General features: G+C 42.5%; 1 protein-coding gene across 1 annotated transcript in view; it reads right to left on the bottom strand.

Annotated features, from left to right (window-relative positions):
- Nucleotides 1-466: 466 nt before the first annotated feature.
- GDPD4 (glycerophosphodiester phosphodiesterase domain containing 4) overlaps nt 467-10791 on the bottom strand; it is a gene marked incomplete at its 3' end in the record, with an annotated part of 72443 nt that continues 62118 nt past the window's right edge. The window contains exons 16-20 of the mRNA XM_036743924.1: nt 7862-7954; nt 7178-7243; nt 5998-6066; nt 3506-3571; nt 467-492 (exon numbers count right to left, since the gene is read on the bottom strand). Coding sequence (XP_036599819.1) covers nt 467-492; nt 3506-3571; nt 5998-6066; nt 7178-7243; nt 7862-7954 — 320 coding nt within the window. The remainder of the gene's footprint in view (nt 493-3505; nt 3572-5997; nt 6067-7177; nt 7244-7861; nt 7955-10791) is intronic.

Here is a 10791-nt window from a genome sequence, read left to right as displayed (position 1 = left end):
TATTTTACTTTTTTTGCTTTACAGTTGGAGAAACCAAGAAGCTCCTATTCTCTACTGTTTTTTGACATAGTTGTGGAAATGCCAATAAAAGTAAGAGAAAAAAATTTTAACCATAAATACAAAGAGGATTCAAAATTATCCATTTGCTGATGATACGGTGACTTAGAAAACTTCAGAGAATCAGCAAACAAGCTAACTGAAACAATTAATAGCTTCAGTAAAATAGCAAGTCACAAAATAAATCCACAAAACTCAATAGTATTTCTACATAGCTATAACAAAATCCATGAAGAAATAATAGAAAGCAAAGTCCCATTCAAAATAACTACAAAATGCATAAAACATCTGAGAGTCAATCTACCAAGGTACACTTAAAACTTATGGAAATACAGTTATAAAACACTTTAAGAAAATTTTATTGATATCTTTTTTTTAAATCACCTTCATTTCCAAAGATACCCCCTTTCTCTTCTCCTATAAAATGAGACATGCCTTGTAACAGAAATTAAAAAGAGAGGAAGAAGAAAAAAGAGAAATCGATTCAGCAAAACTAAGTAACACATGAATATGTTCTGACAGTACGTAAAATGTTTCACACTCCTATTCCCCTACCTCTCCAAGAAAGGGAGGATGATATTATTTTCTCATCTCTTCTTCAAGGATAAATTTGGTCAAGTTATACAGCATTCAGTTTTATTTATAAAACACTCTTTAAAGTAATAAAGAACTACTTAATTAGGAGGCATATTCGCTGTTTGCAGTTGAGCCCACCAATAGAGAAAAAAAATGATATTACTAACCTAAAGTAATTTGTAGGTATAGTGTTTACCAATGGAATCGCCAGTGATACCTTATAGAACCAGGAAATAACAAAATTCACTGGAGGAATCTTAAGAGAAATACTTTTTCAAAGTAAGAGGGAAAGGCACAAAGCAATTCTAGACCTCAAATTATACCACACAAAGTGGTAATCATATCAAACTTATCAAACTATTTGGCACTAGGTTAAAAACAAGAAAATAGATCAAGGGAACAGGATAGAAAAGGAAGACTCAGAAAACAATAAATTCCATAACCCAGTATAGTATAAACCTGAAACCATAAATTACTTGGTTAAAAAAGTTAACAAAAATGTCTGGGTTTTACTGGAAAGATGTTTGGATAAACTTCTTATACAACATACCATATGATAAGCTTACAATGGATCCATATCCTGCACATTAAAATATCACACTATTTAAAAAATGAGAAAAGAATTATATCCGGTACTTTGTACAGCTGATTAGGGAGAGAATTCTTAACTAAACAAGGGACAGAAGTGATCATAAAAGATAAAATAGATCATTTCAATTCCATTAAATTGAAAAGATTTTGCACTAACAATCAATGCAACCAGAGTAAGAAGGGAAGCTGTCAACTGGGAAAAAAAAATTGAATCAGAGATTTCTGATAAGGGCCTAACATCCAAGATGTGTAGGGAACTAACGCAAATATCTAAGACCAAAAGCCATTTTCCAGTGGTTAAGTGGTCATACGATGTAAACAACTACAAAATAAATTAACATTAACAAAAAATTGACAGCCATATGGCTGTTAAAGATTGTCTGAAATTACTAATAACAAGATAAAAGTAAATTAAAACAACCTTGAGGGTTTCACCTGACACCTAGGAAATTAGCAAAGATGGCAAAAGATGGAATAGTCAGTGCTGGGGAGTTATGGGAAGGCAGGCAACCCTAAAATTACAACTGGTGGAGCTGTGAATTTGTTCAACCATCCTGGAAATCAATATGGAATTATGCTGAGAGAGTGACTAAAATGTCCAGATCCAGAAATCCCACTGGTAGACATCTTCACTGACATCAAAGAAAACAACAGGTCTTATATCCACCAACATAGTCCTAGTAGGAGTTTTTGAAGGAGCAAAAAAACTGGAAACAAAATAGCCGGCCCTGGACTGGGAAATGGTTAAACAAATTATGAAACCTTTCATGTAATGGAATATCGTGGTGCTGTAAGAAATGATGAAGATGAAGAATTTAGAGAGGTGCACAAATACTTATGAATGGAAAAAACAAAGCAGAACCAGGAAAATAGTATATGCAATGATTATCACAATTCAAACTTTCCAAATGGCAAAAACCTGAAACCAAATGCTATGCAATCATGACTACAAGTTTAGCCTTCAGGAAGAGATGAGAAAATGCACCTTCCTCCTTTGCAAAGGTGAGGGACTCCAGGGGCAGAACACTGCATACACCGTCAGACTTAAGATGATGTGTGTGTTAGTTTTGTTGAAGTATTCTCCCTCTATATTTGGTATTCTTTGTTATAAGGGAGAGCATAATGGGGAGGGGGAAGTAAGATACATGCATGGAGATGAAGATGATGTAAAAACCAAGGACAGCAACATAAATTATCATTGGGTTGAAGAAAGTGGAGAAATTTAACCTGGAGAACAGTAGAGTTTGGGCGGAGGCCTGATTCGTCTCTTCAGATATCTGAAGGGCTGTCGTCTTGAAGGGGGATTAGATTTGTTCTGTTTGGTTCTGGAAGGCAGAACCAGAACCAATGGGTAGAAGTTATAGTGATTCAGATTTTGAATCAATATAATAAAAAAATTACTAAAAACTTCTGCCTAAAAATGTAACGGACTGGGGGAGAAGGGAGATGAGTTTCCTGTAGTGGATGGTCTTTCCAGGGAGACGCTGGTGGATGCTGTTTTGGAGGGTAAAACCTGCTTTGGGTTGGGGCTGGATGAGCTTCGAACCTTTACGACTCGAAAACAATGTCGTTTAGCGAAATGTGTCCAGATAGCAATTCTTGTCTAGAAGAATTGAGCGTTTTAGGGGACTTCAAATCCAGTACAATTCAAAACTGAAAGTGCAGCTATCAAAAAAAAATGTCTAGGGCAAGAGCAACAATTGTCCAGTTTTGCTAGGCCCCAATCAGGCCCCACTCCAGAGAACTGTGGTAAAGTGTCTGAGTCCCATGGAAGGAAGGGCTGAGCTTTGAGCAGGTCTGAAGAAAGGTGATGACTGTGGGTCGTGGGACGATGCTGTTGGAGACATTAGTGACGTGCACCTTGGAGAAGTAAACTCTGGGGAATATAGTTGGATCATCTGCAGACTAATGGGGATTTACTTCTAGAGCCTAGTCTAGCTCTCCCTTCCAAGTTATCAGGAGTAGGATTTCAGCTCCTTTAAGGAAGCACTTCTATATGAGGAGGGACAACCTAGTTAAATTCTTGAATGTATAAAAATTATGTAAAGCTTAGTTGTGTGTGGAGTTTATTAAAAAACAACCATTGGCATTAGATTCCACACATAGGGGATGCCTTTTTTTCCACCCATTTCAAGACATGGTTATGTGTCCAAGAGGGTTTAGGGCCATGATTCCAAGAGGGAGAGGTTTCTATGGCCCTGAGGTCATGAGGGGGAAGGAGAACTAGAGATGGTGGTATCCCTTGTAGCTCTGTCACTCTGGGATTCTCCCATCTGCATACCTAGTACTTCTTCTTCATCTGATCCTTTCCCAGTGTCTTTGCTTATGCTTGTAGGAAACATATTTCCTGAAGAGAGGGGGGAAAAGAAGTTAAAAGAGGGCAGGTGGTGATAATCGAAGAAGGGAGGCCACAGTGCCCCTTCCAGCTCTGGGATTCTGGACATCCACCTCTCCACCTAGTCTTCTGGGTTCCTCTTGGATTTCTTCCATCTCTTTTGCCCTTTCAATTGTACACACGTTTTTGAATCACAAACTAAGGGAGGGTGCTAGGAAGGCTGAGTGGTGGCTACATTTTTTAAGACTGGCAAAGAAAGAGTACCATTCGCATTCTTTATAAAGTTCTCAGATGGGCATCAAATGTGGACATAGCATTAGACCACCTAGTTTCCCAATGAAGGAGGTTAGAGTCTTTGTCATTTCTCTGATCAGTTGACATCGAAAGTACGGAATTCAATTTGGGGTGCCATCTTTTAGGAGGGACACTGACAAGTTGGAGGGTGCCCACAAGAGGGCAACTAGGATGGTGAGAAGCCTGGAAACCAAAGCTGTTGACCCTCCTCCAAATTCTCTGTAGATCTACAAACATTATGAACACATTCTGCACCAGTATGTGACACAGACTCTAGTTAGAGAGAGCCAGAGAAAGGAAGTCCTATAGGTGTTTTCCCTATAGTCAGTTCCTGCTCCTTGTCTATTTAGTTCATGTGTAATTCCTGTTCCTCTTATTACAATCTCTACTCACCTTGCTTCTCAGCTTTTCTTGAAGGACAGAGGCAATAATCACACCTTCTGCATTTCAAACTCTGGGAGCTGCTTTTAAAGTTTTGAATCAAGGAGGTCTGGCTTTATTAGCAACAGAAAGCCTTCCCTCTATTCCCATGGCCCATTACTGCACCATTTTCAAAGACCTAGTCTATCTAGAGCTGTCAGAGGAGTAATTATTCTCTCTCCCTCCACCCCAACCCCTTCTGGACAGCTAGAAGGTAATAAGTTATTATTTTATATATTGGTGGGGAATGAGGGGGAGTTGGTCCAGACACCCCTGACCAATTGACAGAGACAGTGAGATATTAATGTCTTAAAGTGCAAATAAGCGTTTTCATTTTCGTTCTTGCTACTCTTTTATGAAGAATTTAAAAAGTTCTTCCTTGATGGAATTAGAAGGGCAGCTTGGCCACTGGATGGCATCCTTTGGTCATCCAATGGCCAAAGATCAGATGCAACCTTAGAAACCTTAAAAAAACCCAACAAACAGGACATATTCCCTAGAGGGAGTGTCACAGCTGGAAACAGCTCCAATGAGTGTGACCTCTGTTAGGTCAGAGGATAATAAACTAGGGCGGAAGAACCCAGGTCTTGAGAGGGGATTCCTTGTGCCTCTCCCAGAGGGCAGTGGAGAGGATTTTTCTCTCCTCTCTTCTCCCTCCCAATGATGTCATATAGAAGAGCTGCTTGGTTGGAGGAGAGACATTATCCAACAGGGAACAGGGAGTAAAGACAGAGAATCAGTGGATGGCAACACCTGGCAGCCATCTAAGGAAGAAGAAGAAGGTTCGCCTCAGCAGCTGGAAGCCGCAGAGATGGGCATCCCCAGGGAGCCTAGCTGAGAAACCGCCTCCACTCAGGAGGAAGCAGCATGAGGACACCATGAGATAAGAAAGGACATTGGGTCCCACAGTGCTGGTGGTGGAGGCGGTAAGCTGTCCCGGCCACACGTAGGCCTCATCACCATTCAACTCCATGGATGTGCCTGCTCTCCCCATGGCTGATGGGTGTATTTGTGGGGAGTGTGCCCCAGAGCACAATGTCATGTTGCTATGTAGCTATGACATCCAAGTATTTCGCTTCACTCTGAGCTAAGTGTATGTATTCACTGACTATTGAATGTAAGCATACTTGTTGGAACCCATGACAGTTTTAGGAATTCATACCCATGAACCTTGGGCAATATGTAACCCTTTGGGAGTCAACTTATCAGTGCAGAGATCTAGTTAGAAGAGTAGCCTGGGGATAGGGTGGGGGATACATATAATTAAAATATTGAGCACTTCTTAATACCATGTCACAAAGGTGAAAGATCACCAAACCTAAAAAAGCAAAAACTCAGGAGAAACATCTGACAGATGTGTCTACAGAAAAGGAACTCTGTTTGCCCCTCTTGGGAAGCACTAATACCGATGGGTGGAAGTTATAGGAAGATGATCCTCAGCTCAGATAAGAAACTTCCCTAAGAGGAGTGAGGACTTTCCTTTCTTGAATCAATTTTTAAAAATTAGTTCATGAATATTTGTTGAATAAATGACAAGGAATGTCTGATACTGGTTTAAGGGGATGAAGAGGTTTGTGGGTCCCCAAGGAGCTCCGAGTCTCTGGGCTGGGACACCCAAGACCCACCCAGATGCCCTCGGGAGTAGAACCAGGAGAAGGGGGCAATGGGGGAGGTCTCAGTGTTCCTTCTAGACCTGGGGTTCTGGGTCTTCCCCGTCAGGTTACCTTGCATATCTTCATCGTTCGATCCCATAACACTCTCTGTGCTCAGGCTCCTGGTCATTTTCATGTTTTCTGAAAAGAGGGAGAAGAGGAAATTGAAACCAGTGAGTGAGGCAGGCAGAGGGAGCAAGGTGGAGATTCTAAGATTTGTCCTCTGCCCTCTTCTTCTTGGGACACTGGCCAGTCAAATCCTCTCAGGGTCATTCCTTCTAGACTTCTCAGGAATGTGCCAGTTTCACTTTATTTGTTGGAGGAGAAGAGGAGGCAAAACTTTTTAAATAACGCAGGCCTAGGCTTGAATACCTGCCCTGGACACACAGGCTAACAGTGCCCCCACAACTCTGCCCTAAGACCTTTCTTGATCAATATATGGTACCCCCAAAAATCTCATTATCATTTTAACTCTATTAATACCCTGAAAACATAAAGCGGCAATGAGCCTTTGGGGACGTCCTCTACCTAGCCATAGCCCCACACCTAATAAATGCTGGTTAACTGATTGCTTTTACGAAGTACTCAGGCAACTTGGCACAGTGGAATGAACACTGGACTTAAAAGTCAGAAGGCCTGGTTATTTCCTCTTCTGAGCCTCCTCATGCAAATGGGGTCCTAATACTTATATCCCTCCTTCCTAGAGCTGTTGTAGAAAGTGTTTGCAAGCTCCAGAGGGCTAGAGTAACGGGGGCCATTATATTAAAACACTTCACTGGAGACAGGTAAGGGGGTGGGGCTGGCGGGACAAGATTCGCTCTGAAAGGCTTCTCCCATTTCCTCACCCATTAAATACCCCCCAACTCAGGGGGAGGCAGATGCCTAGGTGCTGGAAGATTGCAAGACAGGCACACTGAACAATAAAATCAATGGGGAGGAGGTCTGACGAGTAATAAACGAGATCCTGGCCACTGGAGGGAAAGTCCTCCTGCTCTCTACCCAGCCCAGCAAGGCTCTCAAATCAAGATGTCAGGATGTCTGCTTCAGAGGGCTTCTAAGCAGAGGTGTCCTGGGGTCATGAGGACATAGATTAAGAAGGGAAAGAGATCTCAGAGGTCACCTAGTCCAGGCCCCTTGTTCTATAGATGAGAAATTGAGGCCCAGAGAGGGTAAATGATTGACCAAAGCCACACAGGTAGCAACTGATAGAGAAAAGGTCCTAACATCTCTTCTGGCCCCATCATCTACTCACCTAGCTTCATTTCTAAGAGGGAATCCCAATAATCTGCTGTGCTTTTGTCAGAAGAACTCGGTGATACTGAGGAGAAAGAAAAGAGGTGGTAAAAACAAACAATGGAGGAAACCAGTATGTTCCTACACAGGAAGCAATCAGTCCCTGGCATATTCCAGTTCCTTAGGTGGAAACACATTCTGTGCTAGACCTCATACATGTTCTTTCTTTTTTAAAATAATATTTTATTTTTCCCCCAGTTATACATAAAGACAACTTTTAACATTTTTTAAAAATTTTGAGTTTTTTCTCCCTCTACCCCCTCCAAGATAGTAAGCAATTTGATATAGGTTAAACACACACAATCATGCAAAACATATTTCCATTTAGTCATGTTGTAAAAGACAACATAGACCCAAAGGAAAAAGAAACACACACAAAAAAAGGGAAAAACAAGTCTGCTTCGATCTGCATTCAGATGCCATCAGTTCTCTCTCTGCAGGAGGACAGTATTTTTCATCACCTCATACATTGTCCACATACCTTTCACATCCACCATCTAATTCGGGCTGCCCTCAAAGATCGGCAGGACTACCATCACTTTACAGATGAGAGGACTGAAACACAGCAATGGCCTGGGAATGAAGGGACTGAGGCTCTGGGTCCCCGGCCCAGCCCTGATCAATGTTTTTATTGTCTCCTTACCTGGTATTTCTTTCTGATTTTCATTGTTCTTATTCTGTTGTTGGACCTCCTCGATATTCTCTTTGATACCTGTAACCCCGGACATTGGAAATTCTGGGGAAAGAGAAAAGAAAAGTCAGCAAAGGATGAAACCAAATAAATAAGTGACCTACAGGAGACGGAAAGAAGTCACCAGACACATCGGAGTTCTTGGAAATATGCCCATAGCTCCCCAGGTCTGTGCTTGTTCCATCCCTCAAGTCACAGGAACATAGATCTAGAACCTAAGCAACCAGAAAGACCACCTAATTTAACCTTGTCAGTGACCTGTCCACGGTTAAGCAGGTAAAAGTAACAGAGCTTGGGATTTGAACCCAGGTCTCTGAATTCTAAATCCAGCAATCTGCCAGTCAATTAATGCACCTATTGACGCTCTCCCAAACACCCTAATTACTAATTTCTCAATCTATTCCCCTCCTATGAGCTACTCCTCCACCCCACCTCTGCCACACACAAAGACGCGCCTTCCCTCACAAGTACGCCACCTCCATGCTCAAGAATTCCCTAATTCCCTTACCTGACCATAATGCACAGACTTTCCACCTCTCCCTGTCTTCCCCTACCAGACCCGACTTTTTCCACACTGTGACCTCCGATTGGCTCTCTCCCAGGCCATCTTCCCTGCACTGGCCACTCTGTTTTCTCCTCCCCACGATCCCTTGGTGAACCAATTTCACTCTATATTGCCCCTCTTCTCTTGAGTTTCTGGCTCCCATACCATTTTGCTGATTGCTCCCTGACCAAGCCTCAGCATTAGATAACTGTCCATCACTTCTACCTATGTGCTGCTGAACAAAGATGGAGAAAATCACACAACTGTTCCAACTGGGTCCACAGCAAATTTGTATTACATAGTCCCAAATGGGCCCTCACTGCTGCTAGGCAATTCTAGATCTCCCTGACGGACTCACCCTCCCACTCTCCACAGTGGCTCTTTCAAACCTTTCCTCGAACCTCCCATGGCTTCTTCTTGCACCAATCTCTTAGATGAGAACTTAGTGTCATATTTTATAGAAAAAAAAATGAGGCTCCCTCTTGTTCTCTCTTGCTCATCTCCTATCCCTCAAGTGCCTTTTGCCACTCTTTCCATCTTCGCTTCTATCTCACATGAAGAGGTGGGCTTACTCTTTACCAAGGCTAACCCTTCTGGCTGCTCATTCCATTTTGTTTTCTCCAAGATTGCCTCCTCTGTCAGCCCTGCTCTACCACTTATTTTCGATCTATCTACGGGATCCTTCCCTGACCCATGTCTTTCCCATCTTCCCAAAACCCCTGACTCAATCCTTCCAACCCCACTAACTGTAGACCTATATTCTTCAGCCATTAGTGTCTAAGTTCCTTGAGGTCATCTACAATAAGTATATTCATTTGCTCTTCTCTCACTCTTTTCTTAACCCCTAACAATCCAGCTTCCAACTTTGTCATCCCACCAAAAATGCTCTCTCCAAAGTTACCAAAGATCTGTTAACTGCTAAATCCAATGTTCTTTTCTCAATCCTCCTTCTCCTCCATATCTCTGTAGCCTTTGAGACTACTGATCATCCTCTTAGCCTCGATACTTCCTTCTCTCTAGGTTTTCAGGATACCGCTCTTTCCTGGTTTTCCTTCTACCCATCTGACCGCTCCTTCTCTCCTTTGTGATCTAGCAATCTTCTTCAAATAACCTCTAACCCCTGTCCCACAGGGTTCTATCCTGGGCGTCTTCTCTTCTCCCTCTATACTACTTCCCTTGGCGATCTCGTTAGCTCCCACAGATATGGAAATTATCATTTCCATACTGGTGATTCTTAAATCTCCCTATCCTTTTCTAACCTCTTTGCTGACCTCCAAACTCACACCTCCAACAAATTTCAAACATCTGGCCAATAAGCCTTACTCTACTTGTTCAAGTGATCCCGTTCCATCCTGTCCCCTCCAGCAGACTGCTCCCACGTCAGCCCCTCTCACTTCTTTTCAATCTCTCTCGTCTACTGCCTACAAACATGCCCATGTCTCCCTCACCTTGGAAAAAACTCTCACTTGATCCTGCCACCCCCACCAACTATCACCCTTATCTCTCTTCTGCCCTTTGTTGCTAAACTCCTCAAAAAGGTTGTCTAGAATAGGTGCCTCCACTTTCTCTACTCCCATTCTCTTCTTAATCCCTCCTTTACAATCAGCTTCTGACCTTATCCTTCCAATGAAACTGCTCTTCCCAAAGTTACTGATGATTTCTTAGTCAATAGATCACCCTTGTCTGCCATGCATTCCAAATCTTCCAATCTCTGGCTTTCTTCAAGGCCCAGCATATGCTCCCCCTTCTACAGAAAGCCTTTCCTGTTCCTTATGTATGCTGGTGTTCTCTCCCCCCTAATGTTTCCACACATTTCTTCACTTGTTTATATGGTGCATCCCCCTGTAGAATGAAACTCTCTCAGGGCCGGGAACTCTCCTTCATTATTCCTCAGTATCCCTAATGCTCAGCATACCATAGGTGCTTAATAAATGCTAGCTGGATTGGTTCAAATCCTACTCATTCTCCCCACAGTACAGGCCTGCCAGGCTGTGCTATGTTAACAACTAGCCCAATCAGGATTCCATTTTCACAACTCTCATAGACAGTCAGAGGACCTGGTTCAGCTCTCAGCTCTCCCCCTTACAGTATATATGACCACAGGCAAATCGCTTCTTGCGGGACTTCACTTTCTTCCTGTGTCTTAAGAATAAATGACATTTACCTAGTCCCTGCTTTAAGTGTGCAGTGCACTTGGCTCAACAGTCTCCTTGGAGCCTCTTCCATAAGTGTTGGAGCATTGTGTCTGACTCTTAGTGATCCCATTTGGGGTTTTCTTGGCAGAGATACTGGAATGTTTGGCCATTTCCTTCTTCAGCTCATTTTACAGACAAGGAAA

This window comes from Trichosurus vulpecula, chromosome 2, assembly GCF_011100635.1.
Source record: "Trichosurus vulpecula isolate mTriVul1 chromosome 2, mTriVul1.pri, whole genome shotgun sequence".
Taxonomy (NCBI): domain Eukaryota; kingdom Metazoa; phylum Chordata; class Mammalia; order Diprotodontia; family Phalangeridae; genus Trichosurus; species Trichosurus vulpecula.
This window is presented reverse-complemented; position numbering and strand designations above follow the sequence as displayed.